At 33.8% G+C, this 22,536-nt stretch overlaps 1 protein-coding gene across 1 annotated transcript in view; it reads left to right on the top strand.

Annotated features, from left to right (window-relative positions):
* Positions 1-21,703, top strand: part of LOC138710928 (progestin and adipoQ receptor family member 3) — a 191,784-nt gene extending 170,081 nt beyond the window's left edge. Inside the window, exons 7-8 of the mRNA XM_069842129.1 lie at positions 421-511; positions 6,251-21,703. Of these exons, the coding sequence (XP_069698230.1) occupies positions 421-511; positions 6,251-6,390 (231 nt within the window). The 3' untranslated portion in view covers positions 6,391-21,703. The remainder of the gene's footprint in view (positions 1-420; positions 512-6,250) is intronic.
* Positions 21,704-22,536: the final 833 nt, after the last annotated feature.

Here is a 22,536-nt window from a genome sequence, read left to right as displayed (position 1 = left end):
ACCATAATACCGGTAACAATAATATAATATTAAATAGAAAAATTGCAAGAGAGTGAAGCTTGGCAGTGTAGAAACAATAGAGGAATTATTGTGATAATGGATTCTGTGTTTAGTTTCACCTTCACTTTAATTTTCTGTCTGTATTTTCATTGTTTCATTGTAAACTTCTGTATGTATTTGTTTTTTGGACCTTGTGGTCACCCATACTGAAGGGCAGATGGTTTTTATTTTATTATTTTGAAAATAAGTGATAATTTAAGCTTATTAGAATGTCATTTTATTTATTATTAGAGGAGAAAAATTCGCTCCAGTGCTGGGGATTGGCGGCTACTTTTTTTCATGCCAAGTTCAAGCTCAGCATGACACTTTATGGAATTTGTCAATTTCTGTTAACTTATAGAGATTTAATTTCTTTTTCAGCTTCTCTTACCTCGAGTACTGGGAATGTATGCTATCAGTGGCTTGGCATTCCTAATTTATATCTCTAAATTTCCAGAGAGACTATTTGCAGGTAAGTAAAATTTTAACTGTAATACCATAATAGGTTTATTACTGCTGCTGCTGCTGCTGCTAGTGGAGGTGGCAATGATCTTTTCTCAGCTCTGCTAGTTTCTCTGGTGGGTTCATAATCTGTTCATCTGCAGGCAATGGTTGGAAACTTATTTGGGTCAATTCATGTAACTCTACAGTGTAAGAAATTTTTATTTTAAAGTTTTTTCAATGGTAGGTAGTATGTTGCGATAATTATATTTTTAAGAGATCCTGGTTCATATTGGTTACAGTGATAAGTGATAGCACAGTCTAGTATATACAGTCACGAAGCTCAATACGTAGTAATATGCATCCATAGATAGTTGCTAACCACTAGGATCGCAAATATCGCTTCATTACAGACAATGCGAAATAGTACTACCTGCACAATCTATTGTTCCTAGCACCCTCACAACTCAAGCTTCGTGACTGTATATACTAGACTGTGGTGATAGATTTGGAGACAAAATCCTAGCATTACACTGAGTGAGCTAAATTTTGTCTCTGTTGTACTTAGTACTCAATCAGGTAAATAATATGCTTGTTTCAGGTTAATTAAATTGTCACTGAGTTACAAATAAAATCATGCCATGTTGACAACTAAATATTAAACTTCCTGATGGTGTTTATGGATTGAGGATAAGTCTATTTAAATTTTGTTTTAACATAATATCTTTAAATTCTTATGTACCGGTATATTACAAATATTTTATGTTATATCTTGGATATTAGAAGTTATTTCAAAAGTTGTATTTGTAACTTGAGTCATAGGTGACGTGTGTCACATTGAAATTGCGATTATCCATAGTTATTTCTAAACTATAACGGAACTTACTGCTGTAGAAAGGCGAAAGAAGAGAAGAGAAAAAGTTAAGAGAGAAGGACACTATGAAGAATTCTAGAGAAATCACAGAATGCATGCAAAAGCTAGTAGGAATAGGACAGCGGAAAGGTTAAAAAAAAATCTACCAAAATAAGTACAAAGAAAAATAGTGTGAAAAAAAGAAAAATACCAGAAATCATGTGGCAAAATGTAGGGCTCTGAAGAAGAAGTGTCTTGTTGAAGCAATAAAGAATACTGCTTCTTCATGAAGTTCAGGGCCTGATTTACAATTTCAGAGGGCCGGAGCTTAATTTTGTTTATGAACCCCCTTCTTTTCATATAGGACCATGATAACTAGGCATATCTTATTTTATTTTAATTCTGTCACCTATCTCCTTTTACCATGTATTTATTTCACAGAGGTTTTAATTAATTCTCTACTTTGAGAAGAAGGATTAAAAATAGAGTGGATTCGTAAGTCATCAATGATTATGTGTGGCCACAAGACAGATCAGAGCTGATTGCATTGGTTGTAGTACTGGGACTATCCCTCGTTTCCTCTAGTGCAGTTATTCAGGAGTTCGAAAGCAATGTTGATTTTTCCTCAATTCTGGCTTAGGCTTACACAAAAAAAACTCTTGGCTCTCCACAATTTAATAGCTATGGCGGATTGTTCTCTCTGTATGTCAAAATCTTTATCAGTCTGTGTTAAAACGTTCTTAACTTTTTAAAACTGGAGATTTCTGTTGGTAAAGGAGTTACCAGTACTGCTAGTAACATATGAACGAACATACGTACTTGCTCAATGATCAGCGTTGTTCTTCCTGTTGTTGAGTTTCAATAGCTTTCCGTTTTCTTTTATTGGCTATTAACTCAAGCTTGCTTGGAATTCCATTTTTAATTGTGGACATTCCTATAAAAAAACACTTTAACACTACCACTACTCACCGATAATGGTCCTATACCAAAAAAAACTAGATAAACTTCGAGGAACACAAGCATAGGGACTTGGTTTAACACTCAATGCAATGAGAACTGATAATGTTGTTGAGTTTGGCTGCTGAATTCATTATTAATTATTTAAATATATTGTTGTTGTTGTTTTCTAATGCGAGACGTTTGACAATAAAGTCATTTGACCTCTTGCACTCCAATATTTTTCAAAGATATTATCATGGTCAGCCACTGAAGCACAGATTTTGAGGTGTTCCGAATCCATTTCTTGGTTTGAGTTGCACAATGGGCAGTTAGGGGACTGATATATTCCAATTCTATGCAGGTGTTTGGGCAAACAGCCATGGCCTGTTGCCAATCTAAATGCAGCTACAGACGATTATCGTGGTAAATCGGGAATTAACTGTGGATTATGTCGCAGAGAGTTCCATTTTTTTCCCTTGAGATTGTGTTATCAAATTTTGTTTGTTGAAGTCTAAGTATGTAGAAATTCATGTTGAATCTTTCGTACACTACTTTTAACACTTGAATATAAATAATTTATTAAATGACGATCTTACTCGTGTTAATTGTGTAAGCATGTGCAGCTTACAGCTGTTTCGGTGCTTCTTCACACCATCCTCAGAGCCTACTCAGAGCCTACTAGATACTAGATCTCCTAGACATCACCATAACAAAAGTTGACAACAAACACACCTTCAAAATATACAGAAAACCAACCACCATCACCACACACATACACAACACATCTAATCACCCCACACAACACAAACATGCTGCATTCAGGACAATGGTACACAGATTACTCAACAAATCCATGAGCCAACAATACAACAATGAAGAAGTGAACACAATCAAATACATAGCACAAGAAAATGGTTACAACCCAAACATAATAGACAACATCATAAGGAAGACAAAACAAAAACTCAACAAACACAAAAACACACAAAACACAACACAAACAGAAGAACACAAGAAATACATCACACTAACATACGAAAACAAAAACACACACAAGATCGCATCCTCATTCAGAAAACAGAAATACAACATAGCATACAGAACAGAAAACACACTACAAAGACATCTTAACACACAAACAACACAAACAAATAAATACAACCACACAGGCGTATACAAACTCACATGCAATAGTTGCGACAGTTTCTACATAGGACAGACAGGCAGATCATTCCAAACTCGATACAAAGAACACATTGAAGCAATAACCAGAGGACACAATACATCTACATATGCCGAACACATAACTAATGCTAACCACACATACAATAACATAAATACAGACATGGAAATCCTACACATACAACCCAAAAACCAAAAACTCAACACACTAGAACAATATGAGATATACAGACACACTAAAACACACCCTGATCAAATTCTCAGCACACAGATCAATTGCAGAACACACACACTATTTGACACCACATTTCAACAACAGGCAGCGAAGTTCGAGATGACCCCGAGATCTAGTAGGCTCTGAGGATGGTGTGAAGAAGCACCGAAACAGCTGTAAGCCGCACGTGCTTACACAATTAACACGAGTAAGATCGCCATTTAATCAATTATTTATGTAGAAATTATTTAAATATACATACCGGTACTGTTATAATTTGAATAAATTGTACAGTTGTACATGATAGCCAACTTTTACAAGTTGAACACATTCAACTCTGCAATCAACTTATTACTCTAAACGTAAAACAGTGGAGTGATTTTTATGTGTTTTCTAACATAATAATTTATTACGTACTGGTAATTACTTATTTACTCAATTCTGAATTTCAGTGGCAGATTTGTTGTCTATTTGATTTGCATAAAAAAAGGCTTGTCCATGGATTTTGAGGCTCCAGAATTATGAGGTCGTGAGCAGAGACGCCATAGGCTCCTGCCTAAATCAGGTCCTGATGTAGTTTATGAAAAATCAAGGGCTCTGGCAAAAGTAGTTGCGAAAGTCAAACATGCTCTACCAAATTCTTCCACATCGTAAGAGGGCTGTAGTAGTTAGAAATATAGTTTCTTCAACAGTTTCTCCTATTATAGGTGCTAAAGGGACATCACAGAGTAAGCAAATAAATAAAGCCATATTGGAAAGAGTGAAAGCCTATTACTAGGAACGACATGAGCAGGCAACCTTCTTTACAAAAAGATGTGCCGGTACATATAGAACCGAAGATGTGAAAAGAAGAAAGAACAAGTTCGACATATGATTTATTCTGTTCAATAGACTCACAAACTCTTCAAACAAGCAAATTCAGACACACTTGTGGGTAAATCCAAGTTTTTAGAATTTAGACCACAGCATTTTTTTTGAGTAGCAAGTTTCCTCACAAGTGTATGTATGCTGAGCAAGATTAATCCAATCCCTAGCATCATCTCCCATCTCCCTCAAATCCATTTCAATATTAATCTCCCATTTACATCTCGGCCTTCCCAAAGGTCTTTTCCTTCATGTCTTCCAACTAACACTCTATATTCATTTCTGGATTCACCAATATGATGCTGATGGTCCAAGATATTTGAATTTTTCACCTTTTCAAAGGTTAAATATCCAATTTTTATAATTTAATTTCGTACTACGTTTTAGTCACGAGATATAATCATATTTTCGGGATTTACTTCCAGATCTGTCTCATTACTTCCTTCAAGCAAAATTCCCGTGTTTTCCATAATAGTTTGTGAATTTTCTTCTAACATATTCACGTCATCTGCATAAATAAGGAGCTGATGTAACCCATTCAATTCCAAACCCTCTCTGTTTTCCTGGACTTTCCTAATGGCATATTCTAGAGCAGAGTTAAAAAGTGAAGCTGATAATGCATCTCGCTTTAGCCCACAATGAATTGGAAAAGCGTCAGACAGCAACTGGCCTATATGGACTCTGTTATATGAAGAGTCCACTGCAAGAATGATGGATGTCATTTGGAATACATTTTTCAGGAGAAGCAATTGAAAGTTTGAAATGCTTAGCGCTCAAAGCTTAACTGTGATTTTCCGATCATTACTGGACAATAACTATCAGTGTTTATTTTATTTTTATTTTATTGGGTTATTTTACGACGCTGTATCAACATCTAGGTTATTTAGCTTCTGAATGAAATTAAGGTGATAATGCCGGCGAAATGAGTCCGGGGTCCAGCACCGAAAGTAACCCAGCATTTGCTCATATTGGGCTGAGGGAAAACCCCCGAAAAAACCTCAACCAGGTAACTTGCCCCGACCGGGATTCGAACCCGGGCCACCTAGTTTCGCAGCCAGACGCGCTGACCGTTACTCTACAGGTGTGGACCTATCAGTGTTAATGCCATATAACTCTCTATGTACATTCTATATGTCTTAAGCTATGCATTGACAGTCTTGGTTCATTTTCGACAAGAAAGTGACATCCATCATTCTTGCATTCTTCATATGTTTTCCTGAATCACATTTTAATTAATCGAAATAGTTTCTTGATAATTCCAAATTCAATAAAAATATTATATAAAACTTCTCTCTTAACCGAGCCGTATGCTTTTTTGAAATCTATGAATAACTGATCTATTGTGCCCATATACTCCCATTTTTTCTCCAGTATCTGTCTAATATACAAAAAATCTTATCAATAGTCGCTGTATTACGCCTAAAACCACACTGATGCTTCTCAACAATTTCAACTGCATATGGAGTTACTTTTCTCAAAAGAATATTGGACAAAATGTTATATGACGTCAATAAAAGTGATATTTCTCGAAAGTTACTACAGTTAGTCTTTTCTCCCTTCTTAAAGATAGCTAAATATAAGCACTGCAAGTTAAATTGTACTACTTTAATTATTTTTAGACTAAGTTTTACTTGAACTCATGTATTCCTTCCCAAGATAATATAGAAGTTCTTTCTCAATTTAAACTTTGTAGCATAACAATTGCTTCTGATTTACAGGTAAAGTTGACTACATTGGATCATCCCATCAGTGGTGGCATCTGTTTGTAGTACTGGCACTATACTACTGGCACAACACAGGTATTAAATACGTGGAATTCAGAATGAACCATGGATGTGCCAATGATATGAGGCTATGACAGTACAGACTACATAGGCGTTTATGTAAATGCATCTCTTGAAAATATGTTTTTTTTTCCATTTTTTATGGAAAGGAAAGGACCAGAGAGCAGAGCTGGCAGTTATAAGCTGTGTTACGTCTGTTGTAACGTGTAACAGTTGTAATTGGTAAAAATTTGATGAATTTCTTATCAGTGCTGATAAGAATTTCATTATTTATTTTTGCCTCATCATTATTGTGATCGATTGAAGAATCTCATGAAAGATTGAAACTTTAACGAACACAAACGCATTATTTATACAAACAGATGCTCTGTTATGTCACAAGAAAAAGTATTTTTTAATTCTACCTATAATAATTTTAGTATTACTGTTACATTCAGTGGCTATGCACAAATCGGGTTTTTTTTTTACTAGGTACCACTATAGTAACATCAGATTTTGAGGGAAAGGTGTGATGAAAGAGTTGGAATTGGTTTTGTTAGAGCCTCATGTTTTAAATGGATGGATATCTGTAACAGAAGTTTTCAATGTTTATATGAAGAACTTTTATCAAAGAATCTGATTAATCACAGGTTGTTCTTTTTGCTTCTATGTTGCAGTTCACTTGAATTTACATAGTACCTACCAGTAGTCTAAACAAATAGATTGAAAGAAATTTACATTTTTTAAGATAGGTAGTTAAACAAGCTTTTAGATTATATGTCAAAATAAATAACATCCTATTTTCTGATTGTGATTCTAGGTGACAGGTTTTCTAAGATGACAATATGAATTACGAAATTTTACAACGTAAAAATCCAAGTTTGCCTTCAGTTTTAAGGTATCGGTACAAAGTCCTAAGAGTTCATTAAATGGATGTCCTGATTTACTTTATTTTAACTTAATTCGTGTTGTTTTCCTCCTCATTCCGTCTTCGTTACAAGGCACATGCTAAAATGTTAGTGGTGAATATAATACAATATAATTTATCACTTGTCTTACTGTATAAAAGGTAGTTTGTAAAAAATTCAGTGGTATGTTTCTTCTGTTTTGTAAAGATGTCGTTAAGGAAATCTGACACAAAATTAAAGTAGGTATGTCTTGCCAAAGATTCAATTTTCCAGTATTAAAAGGTAATCAAACTTAGTTTATAATATAATATTATGATCTAAGTTTGCTTGTATATGAAAGGCTGTTGAAAGAAGCAATAGGCCCACTTATTACAATATAGTTAGTCAGAAGTGGTATGTGGACAGAGGATTACTTTTCCCCTCGCCCTATCTTTCGTCTTTGTTTCGCCTTCTTTCATCAGCTCTGCACACAAGCTACTGTTGTTGTTCCTATGTTTCTGCACAAGTAGACAAGAGAACCGTCCTAGGTAATGGTGCTTTAATTTAATGAAAATGGATATTTAAGATTACTATTTAATATGAGAAAAATCCGTACCGGCACCGGGAATCGAACCCAGGACCTCTCAGCTCTGCGCGCTGAGCGCTCTTTCCAACTGAGCTATGCTGGGACACGATCCACGGCGCCGGCCGAACCCCCCTCGTAATGCTTTTTTACGGCCTTACTACCTGCATTTGAGACGATACAAGTCATGTATGCAGGAGCGCAATGAGGTGGGCGAGACCTCATACAAAATGAATATGTGATGGATATTTAAGCTAATTTTCGTTTGTTAAGAAACGTAGTGGTAGTCGTTCGTTTCTCTTTTTTCCTCGTTTATGAAATATAAAGCTTTAAAAATCGTTGTTACTTATGCCACTTCTTGCGCGCACTCGGATCCTCATAGCTCCGTGACACTGTATCACAGGTCTAGCAGCAATGCTCTATTCTATTTTCGTTTTTTTTTAACTCACATTAATACCGTTCTTTGCTGAAATACAGATTCAATTTGAATTTAAAATATATATTAACTTTGTGACATTTTTTATAGGCTGGTTTTTCACATTCTTTTGTAATACGCACTGTTTCCAACATGCAACATTGTTGCAAGAACGTTATCAAATTTTCTCTTACGTTTCTCCGTCACATATATCCATACCTCTGCCATGTGTATATTAGCATGTCTTTGAGAACGAGTGAATGAAACTGGTGATACACATCGAAATGTAATGTCATTATAAAGCCCCTGTCGTGGAATGTATCTGGAATGTTTTCACATATAATTTTATGTCTGAAATATCGTACTCTTCTAGCCTTGAAATTACAATTTTATATTGCCTAAAAAATACACATCCAAGGGTTGGACAAATCTTCTAGTTTTTGGAGGGATAAGTTGTGTCTTAATTGTCTTACCATGTAAAGTAGCCTATTGTTTACTTCTTCATCAGTAAATATAGTGTCATCTATCTGACCATTCCAGGAATCCAGAAGTAGTAGTGTGTCTTTCTTAACATCCGGGAGAAATACATCTTTTTACCATCTTCTCACGTGAGTTTACCAGTTTACCAGAGCTACTTGCATCGACGACGACATTAAATGGCTTATCTTCGTCTACACTTTGTTTTACTTTAGGTCCAAATTCCCCTTTTGGTTCTTGAAAGCATTTGTTCAGTCGTGTTCCTAGGCTTCCAGTTGCATATCTATGGATTTGGACAGTATACAACTAAGTGACAGATAACATGGATTGCACTACTACTGTATTAATGTGAGTTAAGAGAAAAAAATTTGACTAGAGCATTAATGCGAGAGCTGTGATACGTTGTCGCGGAGCTATGAGGATCTGAGTGCACAGAAGAAGCGGCATAAGTAGCATCGATTTTCAATTCAGTATATTTCGTAAACGAGGAAAACCGAAACAAACGACTATCACAACGTTTCTGAACGAACGAAAATAATTACGGTAGATTAAACATACATTTTCATTAAATTCAAGCACCATGTCCTAGGATGGTTCCCTTGTGACTCACATTCCAGGCGCCTTCTCCTCAGGTATTACTATGCTAGACTGCACTGTGTAGCATGTTCCTGTATCAGGTTTTTGTAAACTATCCTTCTGATGGCACTTTTGTGCGAGAAATAACATAAAGACAACAGCGCACAGAGAAGTAAATAGTTGCAGGAGAAATATCTTTTTTTTAGCGACTAGCAAAGAAAGAGAGAGCAAATGCATAAACATGGAAAGAGAACTATCGTATTTTCTCGAATACCCCGCGCACTTTTTTCCCGAAATATACAAGTAAAAGATAAGAGTGCGCAGCTTAAGGGAACCAGGTAGTGATTATGGGTTAAAAATCCGATTTTTTATTTTGTGTTTTTAAAAAAGTACACAACTTGCTCTTTAAAACACTACAAATATTGTGGGGGGGTATTTCTGCAGATAAGTCCTTTAAATAGCTTCTTTAAATTTGGCAGTGCATGTAATTCATACATTTTTTTTATGCAGTTTCCCATAAGTTGACATTTTTCAAACTTAAGTGCACTTTTACCTGAAACTACTGAATCAATTTACTTGAAATTTTTGCAGTGTTTTCTGCAGCCTGTGTTCTACATAATATACCTACGGGTTTAAGAATATCACACTCATAACATGAGCAAGAAAAAAAATATATATATGCATTGAAAAAATTGTAAAAATGTTAAAGCTCAATATTTTTTCTGTTTCACTAGGGGTAAAAATATTTAACTGAAATTTGCTTTGGAATTTACAATATATATATATTATTAGATAACTTAAAAAAATACAAACTATATGAGTGGAGACTGTAGCAAGTAATGTACACCTGAAGAATGAGGTACATTTAGCAAAGTGGGAAAACAGGTTACCAGTTACGGTCGTCCTTTTGCACTTGGATAAGAAACTAAATTAGTTGTCGTTTATACCACTGAATTCAGAATGATTGATTGTATAAGCATGGACAATTTTATCCCATTCTGAGCACTAAGAGCCTAGAAATATTGAATTAAACTTTTGCACTGAAATTTTTTAATCGCACAGCAATGACTACCCACTGCCCTTAATTCAAATAAATTTGGCAGCATTGCCCGATTTTCGTTCCGTGTAAGCCTATGGTCCAGGTAATACAGAGGTTTTCTCTGGGAGCTCCGGTTCCCCTGTGGCATCCCAACAAATTTCCATCATCGAGTGTAGCGTAGACCAGCCTCCTATGTCACATCCTGGGCAATGACTCTGTCGGTAAATTGGTCCACACAACTGGCTTCATATGAGTGAATGACGAGTACTCGAGTACCTGCCATTAGTAAAAAAAAAAAACACTGTTTTCCCAACTGTATCACAAATAGGCTGTTACCTGCCATTGTAAGTGCTTTACTGAGAATATAATTAGCTCTAAAAAGTAAAAATATAATATCCTATGAAACCTAAAAAAACATTTCGAAACTTGCGTACACTACTTTTAACACTTGAATATAATTAATTGATAAACTAGTGGACTTACTCGTGTTAATTATGTAAGATTTGTCCGGCTTACAGCTGTTTCAGTGCTCTGAGGATGGTGCGTGAAGCACTGAAACAGCTGTAAGCTGGACAAATCTTACATAATTAACACGAGTAAGTCCACTAGTTTATCAATTAACTAAAAAAACAAGTGTTGAAATACTGGGTGTTCAGTTCAAAATGTGTCATGGCTCGCTGTATGCCGTCATGCGGCTAGCCGATGAGCCTAGAGAATTCAATCTTCCTACACTTCCGCAGAGGTGTATAACCTATGAGGTAGAAGTTCGGTGTTCATTCTGAAGAGTACGTACCGATACGTAGGTAACGCCTGTAGTGGCAGGAATGTGAACTGTTTGGAAATACGTACTGTCGGGATATGGGGAGAGGGTTAAGACGATTACTTACGTATTTGTTGACATTAACTTCGACGGTCAACATGGACACGGAGCATTTGATTTGTGTTGTGGAATGTTACTGTACGCAACCCATGATAACAAATACCCTGCGTACGACTTGCTGGCGCAAAACGCAGTTCGAAAGAGGTTATGGTAGCACACAGACCTACAGACCGCCATCTGTTGCTACGACGTTCAAGTTATACCGTACACGTTCTCAAGTTCAGATTGAAGAACGCCTTAAATAATAGGCAACTTCTCTAACATATAAGCTGAAACTCGCTTCAAATCAGTGACCCAACAACAGTGATGTCATGACACACTTTGAAATGAACACCCAGTATGTACACAGATGCATAACCACAGTAATGATTTTTTCAGTGTTAGAGCCATGTGCTAATAACATAAAAATAAGAATTTAATGTGCATTGTATATTCTAGGGTCTGTAAATAAAGAAATACATTAGAAAAAATTTATTGTTAACTGAACTCTATTTGCGTTCAATCGTTTTTGATTAATTGAAGCATCAGCTGGAACAACGTTATAAGTTACATTTGGTAAAATTTACAGGAGCTGCAAAAATGAATACACGTACAACGTTGTTCTTATGGGGTAGCAAACTTTTGAGTGGACAAATTTCACGTACTGCATTGATGGACAGTTGCAAGCCAAAGAGTATAGCAAGATAACATGGCATACAACAATATTACACGGAAACATGCCGAATGAAAATTTTGTAACTTACAACATTGTTCCAGCCGACACTTCAATTATTGTGAATACATTTATTGAAAGTTTTATTTTTGTATTTCTTTATTTTCTCCCTTCCAAAAGTAGAGTCCATGCCTTATTCGAGAAAATACGGTATTTCCCCTCTGTCCACCCACCACTTCTTGCAAGGCTTAATAAAATAATTGATCAAACTGGACATGAATGTGCCACATAATGACAACTCTGTATATTCACAGTGTTTTATTTGTTGTTGTAAGTATGTGTTACAGATTTCTTTTCTTTTAATTTATAGTTATGCCACTAATTATAATCATTTTAAACTACAGAAGTGTCCCATTGTCTGTTTGGTTAATGGATAAACAAAACTCTATACATTTGTTGCAGGATCATAAGCATTGATTAACTATAAATGAAGATTTAACAACCAAAGATAAACAACTTAATGTATAAATACAGAAATTATTCTCTAAGCTTATGATAGCGTAGGCGAGTATCAGTTACAAGCACTAAAGTACGCTAGCTGCCTACACGTCTTCCAGTCATGTAAAACGACATAGTCTTTCACTACTGATATTGACAGTTACTTCAGTCTTAGCTAGGAGATTTGTAAAACAGGTAGTTTTTCTGCCATCTATACCAGTAAGGCTGTGCAGAATATTACACTCTTTTTACATCGTGTTCCTGTTTTAGGGCACAAATTAAGAATTTCAGCTATAGTGTTTACCTAATGGATAAAATAAATTACGGTAAAATGATATATTGTAATAAAGTGTCTTTGATAACACTGGACAACAAAATTTAACTTTTTTTCTGTTACGGAAACAAAGGCACTGGAATTCAGTGTATTTTTTCATGCTGAATATGAATATGGCAATAAAATTGTCAGATGTGGTCTAGTTATCTTGTAGTTTGAGAGAGAAATCAATAGAAAAAAAAAATTGTATTTTCCTAAACATGTTCGGCTGGGCTTACCTCAATTATTATTAAATCTTTCGACTGTTGAAATTGTCTGGTGAAAGCACTCTCCATTTTCATCAGAAACGGCACCACAATTTTCAGGGAAAACCTCCAAATGTGTGTGGAGAAAGTGTATCTTCAATGAAATATTGTACCCCATTTGATGATAAGCCAGTAACATGTTATCCACTATTTCCCTATAGTTTGGTGCACGACACTTCCCTAGGAAATTTGAGGTGTTCTAAAAGATTCCCAAGCAGCATGTTCTTTTCTTGTCAGAAGTCCATCGAAATGTTGATCTGAAAAGAGTTCTCTGATTTGAAGTCCTATGAAAATCCCTTCTTTAATTTTAGCTGTAGGCCTACTTATCCTTGGAAATTTTGAGTGTAAATATCTCACTGCTGGTCCATCATGATCCAGTGCTTTTACGAAATTTTTAATCAGTCCCAATTTGATGTGTAATGGAGGGAGAAAAATTGTTCTAGATACACTCAATGGCTGCTGCTTTATGTTCTTCGTTCCTGGTTCCAAATTTTGTCGAAGAGGCCAATCTTTCCTTTTGTAGTGGAAAGTCTTAGCCCATCTGTCCCATTCACATAAGAAACAGCAATATTTTCACGAAAACCGGTCTATACTGGGCAACTTCTTGTATCTAACTAAACCAACGAACTTTTACAAGCAAACACAACCTCTCAGGATCATAAATCTGTCTCCTTTGTAAGGGGTTTGCTGTAACCTTGACTGAGAAATCGCTGATGCTATTTCTGAAATGCTATACATTGAAAATCAGACCACTGCGTCCATTTTTACTGTCATATTTGTCATTAACGGTACAAAAATTAGTCAGAAATCACTTATTTTGTTTCCGTAACTTTTTGGCTGTTGTCCAGTGTAATTTTATGGATTCCTTGATTGAGAGATATGAAAGGTTTACCTGACATAAGCCTAGATAAAATAAAGAGCTTTGTGTAGTAGTAATGAAATGTATCCAATAAGTTGATAGCCTTATCCTTCCAAAAGTTTGAAACATTTATTTTAAATAACATAAAAAGGAATGAACATTGCATTAAAATAAGAAATCTGCTAAATTTTACTTCAGGTCATCTTCGCATCTTTCATTCTTGTGAGACTAGTCGTCGTCATTATTTCTTCTTCCTCGTGAAACATTATGATATGTATTTTTTTTTCTTTCTTTTTTTTTTTTTTTGAAATTCAGCTTTCCTTCATTCTGTCCAAGTGTACCATCAATCTGTTACGATAGTTACGATACAATGTTTTATCCCTTACATATGAAATTCTTTTATAATATCACTTCTTTTGTGTTCAGTTAATGATATTCCTGCTACCAATTGAGAAACATCATCTCCGAAGCTTATGTATACCTTTTGCCTCTTTCTGGCAACGTCGATGTGTCTGCTTCATAAAGCAGTACTGATAGCATCACTTATTTCTAAAATATATACAGATTTATTACACACTTTTAATACTTTTTATCACTTAGGAATGTAGTTATAATAACCACTTTCATGTGTTAAAATAAAAAGTAAGTTGTAAATTATCTAGTTGACTAGTTTCAGTTTTGTGTCGGCCATAATTAGAATACGAAGCTGATAGAAAGCTAAAACTAGTCACCTAGGTAATTTAAAACTTTTTTAAATTTTTAAAACACGTAAGTGGTTAATAAATTTATATTCCTAATTGATTTTTAAAACTTTAATTGAGTTTGTTTTAACTTCTGTCTGTGATTGTTATTGGTTAAAAACGGAGAAAATTTCGCTCCAGCACCGAGAATCGAACCTAGGACCCCCAATTCTAAGCACTAGGTGCTCTACCACTGAGCTACGCCGAGGCTCAATCCATAACACCGAATCGAATCTTTTTCCTTTGGTTTTTTTTTTATTTTGTGGTCTTACTCCATGTTCGACATTATATTATGCCATCATACAAGGAGCATACTCATATGAGTGATTTGTACAGTTGGGACTCTACAGTTTATATGCACTGTTTGGCGAATAATCTATGCTGTTGTTGTTTCAATGCCATGCATCTAGCAATGAAGCCATTAGCATTTGTGATCTCCAATACTTCTGGGCTACAGAATAAATAATAAATAATCTATGTAAATATTATTTTCTGGTTCTACAGGAGAAACATTCGATCTGGTGCTGTGGTAGAGCACCCAGTGCATAGAACTGGGGATCCTGGGTTCGATCCCTGGCACCGGAGCGAATTTTTCTCCGTTTTTAACCAATAATAACAAATAACCATAACAGATAATTCTGTAGGACCGGAAAATTAATAATCGTTACATACAGTTCTGTCTATGATTTCTTACCTCCATTGACGTTTATGCAATTTTTCTTCCATACACATATTTTTCTGATTAGCTATTTTACATAAGAAGTATTTGAAGCTGCTCAATTATTCAATAACTTTTTAATATATTGTTTTGTGCTAGGCCCTTATAAATGACACTCTTTTCGTTTTGTGTTTGTATTTGTGCATACTCAAAATATCAAACTGAGTAAATATTAGTAGGCCTACCAATTTGGAAATAACACTCCATTTACATCCTCTTTTTCCATAGGGAAAAGCCGATCAATTTGCTGGATACATTTGAGAAAATGCAGAAAATATTGGTAAAGAAAAGGGAACGCAGGAACTGCTAATGTCCACTTTTCTATTCTTCATAAAAAGAAAGATGATTATAGAACAAGTGAGGTAGACATTTAATTCTATACTCTTTCAATATTGCTCTTAGAGTTTCACTTAACACTTACTGGTAACATTCTTTGCATATTACGATTACAATATCTTGGCAGAATCTGGAGTTAAATAGTCTTGCATCGAAGTATGGATCTTCTCAAAATACATGCAGTCATAGCTCCAAAAGCATGGAAAGCAACACTACATACAAGAGATTCTCAAATCTTTATTTTTCTCGGCAGTAAATTTATGCTTTATGTAGTTATAAAACTACTTCCTTGCTTAACCATTATAGCAGTTGCATATGAGTCAATACCGTACTTTACAGATTTATAGAACTCACCATAAGAACAGAAGAAATTGATTTTTTACTGATACATGCTGCCAAGTAAATTCTGTTCTTAAAAACAATCAATGCTGCTTACAAGATTTTTACCTAATGACAGGTTAAGGAAAGAGTGAAATTACACATTCTTTGTATTTTTTTGTGAAATTTCTTTAATCTCTTAGTACTTATAACTCTCGAATAAATGTAATTTGTTAAGATTAAGTTACTGTACAGATTAATACTGTAATGTGGTAAAATTTGTATTAAATGTTTGAAATAATATCGAAATGAATTACATAAAAAGTTTATAAACCAAATTATGGTAAAAATAAATAATAATAATAATAATAATAATAATAATAATAATAATAATAATAATAATAATAATAATAATAATAATAATAATAATAATAATAATAATAATAAATCTTAGGCATTTGCAGGAATTCAGATTGGCAAGCCTGCAATAGAGTTTATATAGAAAGTTGTATAATATTATTGATATAAGGGAGTAAGAATTTTTATCATTAGGCTCTTGGATTTTGTGGGAGGTCCATCAATTAATAATGAGAATTGCAGATTGAAAGTGAACGTGAATAAAAGAATCTGCTGTACTTTAAATAAACACACATGAACATACTGTATACGTAAAATTCTTTATAAAATATATTAATGGTGTAAAGAATGTAGTTTTTATTTGTAATAAATAATAATGCTTTTGTTTTTATTTTTATGTTTTATTAGTGTCTAACTGGATACAGAGTGGGAGTTAGTACAAACATTTAAAAGTATCTTTCGTGAGAGGGAATGAAACTAATAATTTTATTATTATTATTATTATTATTATTATTATTATTATTATTATTATTATTAATATTATTATTATTATTATTATTACAATAAATGAAAAATGTTGTGTCTAATTTTAAACAGTACACTTCGTCTGTAAATTTAGTTTCAACAAACTATACTGTATGTAGACATTTGTATAATAATTTTCTTGTAAGTCATATAAAACTATGTTATATTCTGTAAATTATCACTCAATTTTATGTTATATTATAAATACATAATACAGTAACAGAGTGAACCGTAAGTAATGGTATTAATTTCAGGGGGTATTCTTTGAGATATTTCAAACAAAAAAGTTCAATACAATTTTTCTCGTTTTTGCTTTCATTTCGAAATAAAAATTGTTTTATATGAAACATTTCATAGCGCATTTTGGGAAAGCTACAGATTTAATTTCCAATATGCTTAGTCAATTTAAGACAGTAGTGTTTTATGATAATAGATGATTGAAAGAATTTTAGTTTTGTTCTTTAAAAGTGCAGAAATTTGATCCTAACAAATGTGACATTGTAAAATTCCTTTGCAGTACGAAAAGTTACATTTGTTAGGATCAAATTTCTGCACATTTAAAGCACAAAACTAAAATTCTTTCAATCATTTATTATTATAATACACTGCTCTCTTAAATTGACTGAGCATCCATTCATAATGTTCTACCCAAGGGCAGGTCTTCCACTGCAAACCCAGCATTCTCTAGTCTCATATTTTCTGTCTTCCTCTTAGTCTCTGCATATGATCCATATATCTTAATGTCGTCTATCATCTGATATCTTCTTCTGCCCCGAACTCTTCTCCTAATTACCATTCCTTCCAGTGCATCCTTCAGAAGGCAGTTTCTTCTCAACTAGTGACCCAGCCAATTCCTTTTTCTCTTCCTGATCAGTTTCAGCATCATTCTTTCTTCACCCATTCTTTCCAACACAGCTTCGTTTCTTATTCTGTCTGTTCATTTCACACGCTCCATCCTTCTCCATATCCACATTGGAATTATATCAATGGCTTTCCCAAAACACGCTATGAAATGAGGGGCTTAGAACAAAAAGCAGGTAAGTGACATTATTAAAAAAAATGAGGTAAGTGCGTGTTGTGATAGCCTAAAAGGATGTTTCTTTGGGATAAAATAGGGAAGTGATCACACTGTGCAGTGCTGCTATATGGGCATCATTTCACCAAGCTAGTGTATAATATTCCATTGCATGTAGAACTTTAACTGCAATTTCCTCAAAACTATGTTTCTGTCTCTTACCTGCTTTTTGTTCTAAGCCCCTCAAATGTTTCATATAAAACGGTTTTTATCTCGAAAAGGAAGCAAAAACGAGCAAAATTGTATTATACCTTTTTATTTGAAATATCTCAAAGAATAACCCGCTGAAATTAATGACTTACTTATGGTTCATTCTGTTAATGTCCTAAATTTTTCAGTAGCTACTTCATGGATCTGCACAGTGTTTCCAGTAACATACAGGGTAAATCTTAGCTTAAATATTATATTTAAGCTTAATATAGTGTACGTAGGGTATTTTGAATAACATACTGGTACCCTCTTTAAATATTGATACAGTTCTCTTCATATGACGTGGTTTTTGTTTTTATACCTTTAATGTTTTTTGTTCTATTTGATTAACTTTTAAATGTTAAAATCAATTTCTAAACAGATACTTATCTTACACTGCTATTCAATAGCTATTCTACAAATATATAAAGAAAAAAAATATAATAGTTTTATGTATAAAGTAGAAAAAAATAGCTTTTATAGTACTTCATGATCTGCCTGGTTCATTAGGAAAATGTAGGCCTAATGAAGGAGTGTGCCTTCTAAGGGCATATTTTAAAAGTTATATTCTGAGAGGTAATTTTTGAAGCAATAATGTGTACAGAATTACTGCTGATTGTAACAGAAGTTGTATTTTTTCACTTAATTCCGTTCTGTGAGAAGAGCTTTATGTTACCAGGACATACAATAAGAACATACAAGACAACATATTCATTTGCTATGATGATGTCTTGAAATACATGCAGTATAAGTTCGAATAGGAGAAGTTCACTTTGAAGTGATTTTATGTTGAATCACTGAACTACTTCAAATATTCTGTCAGAATAAAATGTATTAATATTTTTGTCTTTGGTTGAATACTATTGTTCAGATTTTCATGATATTGATTATTTTCTTAATTGATATGTTTATCATGTTGAATATTTTAAAATGTTTAATTATTTCCTTACAAACAAATTGTTGAAATTAATTTATTTTACAGTTGTGCAGCTAAAACTTGAAAAAAAAAAAAAAAAAATCAATTAATCGGCATTAATGTAATTTGTTAAAAATATTTTTCTCTATACATGTTAAGTTTTTAGACGTCAGCAGAATCTTGAATTGAATTGGGTGACAGGTGTTTAATATATTTATGTCACCATTTAGAATGGAACTGCTACAGTGGCTCAATGCTAGCTAACGGGCTTATAAGTCAGGGGGCAAGTGTTCAAATCCCAGTCAATCCACCCTGAATTTATAACTTGTGTTGGACAAGCCTATGGTCCAGGCAATACATGGGTTTTCTCCAGGTTCTCCGGCTTCTCTGCGACATTCCAATAATTCATCATTATCATCATCATCATCATCATTATCACTAGGGCTAGGATTTTGATGACCTATAAATCATAAAAAAATGTCCTAAAACAATGCATTTATGACCTAAAAATCTTTCAAAAATGCCCTAAAAATTGATCTTACATCCTAAAATTGGCTTAGTAGGAAAAGGAGTTTTGTGCTACTTAATATTTAGACTAGTAATTAAATTAAATTATAGTACCGGTACCAACATTTAAGTTTACTTAATTTTACATAATTTTTTCTAAGTGGTACACTTTAATTAATTATTTTACGTGATGTAGTTCCATGTAGCCCATCACAAGGCCACTCTTATAAGGAATTAGCAGGTATAGAGGAGTCTATATTGAAGGGGTGGTTGGATTGATCCATTACAAGGGGTGTACTACGTTAAAAGGGCAATATTTGTGTAGAAAAACGATTAAAATATGATACAAAATAGTGGGTATTAGTCACCAGCGTAGCTCAGTCAGTTAAGGCGCTTGTCTTCCGATCCGGAGTTTTGCTCGGGCATGGGTTCGATTCCCACTTGGGCCGATTATCTGGTTGGGTTTTTTCCGAGGTTTTTCAACCATAAGGCAAATGTCAGGTAATCTATGGCGAATTCTCGGCCTCATCTCGCCAAGTATCATATCATTGTCATCAACTCCTTCGATGCTAAATAACATCGTAGTTGGTACAGCATCGTTAAATAACCAAGTAAAAAAATAAATGGTAGTAATGGACAAAATATGTAGACAAAATATCAGAGGAAATATAAACATTATTTGATATTAATAATGGGGATTTGTGACCAAAATTAAATGAAAATGCCTAAAAAATATCCGAATAACATAAAAGATGCTCTTATGAGTTGAAACAGGCAAAAAATACAAAAAAAAATGCACTAACAAATATGTCTTAAAACACTGAGTTTATCACATAACATATAAATACTAAAGCGGCTATGTTTCTGGGTTACTAGAAAAAAGATGCTATTTCATCAAAATCCTAGCCCTAATTATCACCATCACCCATTACGAGTGCAATATATATCCATCACCTGTGGTGCACTCTAGATAGTCTTTGACAAATTAAGTTGTCTGTACATCTCGGCACTAGGGACATCTATGAGCCATGCTAGTAGAAGCAGGGACTTGGCATTGCAAAAAAAAAAAAATGATTGGTCCTATGTTATGTTAGATTTTTCATTTTATTGAATAGAAATCATTTTATGTCAAATGAACATGAAAATAGGAAGAACATAAATAAACGTAAAGCAAAGTTCAAATAAAGATTTTTACTGTAATATGTAAATAGATATTTGATATTATAAAATCACAGAGACTGTAGTGTCAGAATACTACTGGTATTGTATCAATTGGATGTCACTGTGATTATAACTGACTCAATAGTGATGCCATTTGTCACCAGTGTTGTATCAAATAATAAATCTGCAATTGAACTAATTAATTTTTAATTTAATGCATTCATTTTTTTATAGTAAATGGTTCGAAAATTCTGAACACTGAGAAGCTTTAACTGACATACTGTAAACTGCCGCTGAATTGAGACTCAGTTGTATTGAAGATTGTTGTTAATATAGCATATGACAGTATATTTTTTTTCCCACGTCATGGGATTTAATTGTTAGTGCCAAGATTTAAAATTCTATATTATATCTTAAGGGGATCTAAAATTTGAATTCACAGTGCATTGAAGTGTTATACCTGTAAATTATCATCATACAGTGTACTTTAGCAATCTACGTGGAATATTATATTCAGAGCTATTTTTCCAATGTATCGGTACCGGTACTAACTTCTTTCTTAGGTACCGTATCAATTTATTGTTTGTACATTTCAGTTTGGTGATGTTATGTGATATGTAGGTATATCATTTACGAGGTTATGTACAGAATAACCGTTTCTTCTGAGAAGAAAATTGAATATAAAGGGATTTGGAATAATATTGTAGTTTATTATAGCTGAAAAGTAGCCCTGATTTCACATCTTTTATAGTGACTTGAAACAAAGTCTCAATTGCTTTAAATCATAGCAAGGAAAATGGTGTGAAGATGCGAACTAAGAGTGGTTTCTGTATATGTAATGTAATTTTGTTTTTTCTGTAATATGCATTGAGACTATAACTACGATTATCTGTGATGTACCTTCAACTTTATTGATATTATTCACATTCTTATTGGGGACTTGAATTGGAACACTCTGTATAAAGAAGTACATTTTTTTTTCTGCCAAGATGGTGTGATACCCACTACATTTTGACATAACCTAATTTGTGTATATTTTCCTTCAAGGAAACCACTGTAAATGGGTGCTGTGATAGTCTTTACTGAGTGGAAGCTCAATCACAATAAAGTATATTGTTTTATCTCTGTTTTATTTAAACTCCTATACTTCCTTAAATTATTTTATGTGCTAAACTGGAGAATTTGCTATGGTAGCTTTGAACCATGCCATTACGGTTACTACCAAATTGAACTAACATAATATGTCGGCAACATAAGGACATGATGTTGGTCTGTGGCATCATTAGAAGAAAAAAAAAGTTTTTTTTTTCTCTCTCTACCTCTTTCGTTCTGAACATTACTGAGAGATAGCACCACTGTTAACGACAAGATGTATTTGCGTAAATATTGCAAGTAGATTATGCGTCTTAGATGAGCTCGCGACAGGAACAGTTTTGCTGTGGTACATGTGCGGACCTCTCATGCAGTGAGAGCGTGATCCTTACTTGAATTTATTTTTGTGTGTACATTCCAGATCAAATTAAGAAGATTCCTTCTTGCTCTGGTTACATATCTTGCATATACGAAGGTTAGGTTTGGTTAGTTTAGGTTTTTAACATAGTTCGCGCATGTACAGACAGCCAAGATGATCCTGTCGGTCATGCCCTTATGACAGTTTTTGTTTCGTAATATTGATAAACAATAATATGATGAAAGTGGAGAATAATTTCATGGCCACTAAAAGTTTTCTTTGTAAAAGACGAGGTATTTTCTCTAGACCACAAATAAAACAGCAACGCGGTTATAATACTTCATGCTTTGGCGAACATTAACTAGAAATTTATTTTCCTACATTTGAATGATATTCCCTGAAACACACTTCCCCCTCTCCTTTATTTCTCTTGTGGTAACCTACTTTAAGATCTTACTACATCTGCATTTTCTTTTGGTACATTCAAAACACCGCCATTGTACT

Source organism: Periplaneta americana, chromosome 12 (assembly GCF_040183065.1).
Source record: "Periplaneta americana isolate PAMFEO1 chromosome 12, P.americana_PAMFEO1_priV1, whole genome shotgun sequence".
NCBI lineage: Eukaryota > Metazoa > Arthropoda > Insecta > Blattodea > Blattidae > Periplaneta > Periplaneta americana.
This window is presented reverse-complemented; position numbering and strand designations above follow the sequence as displayed.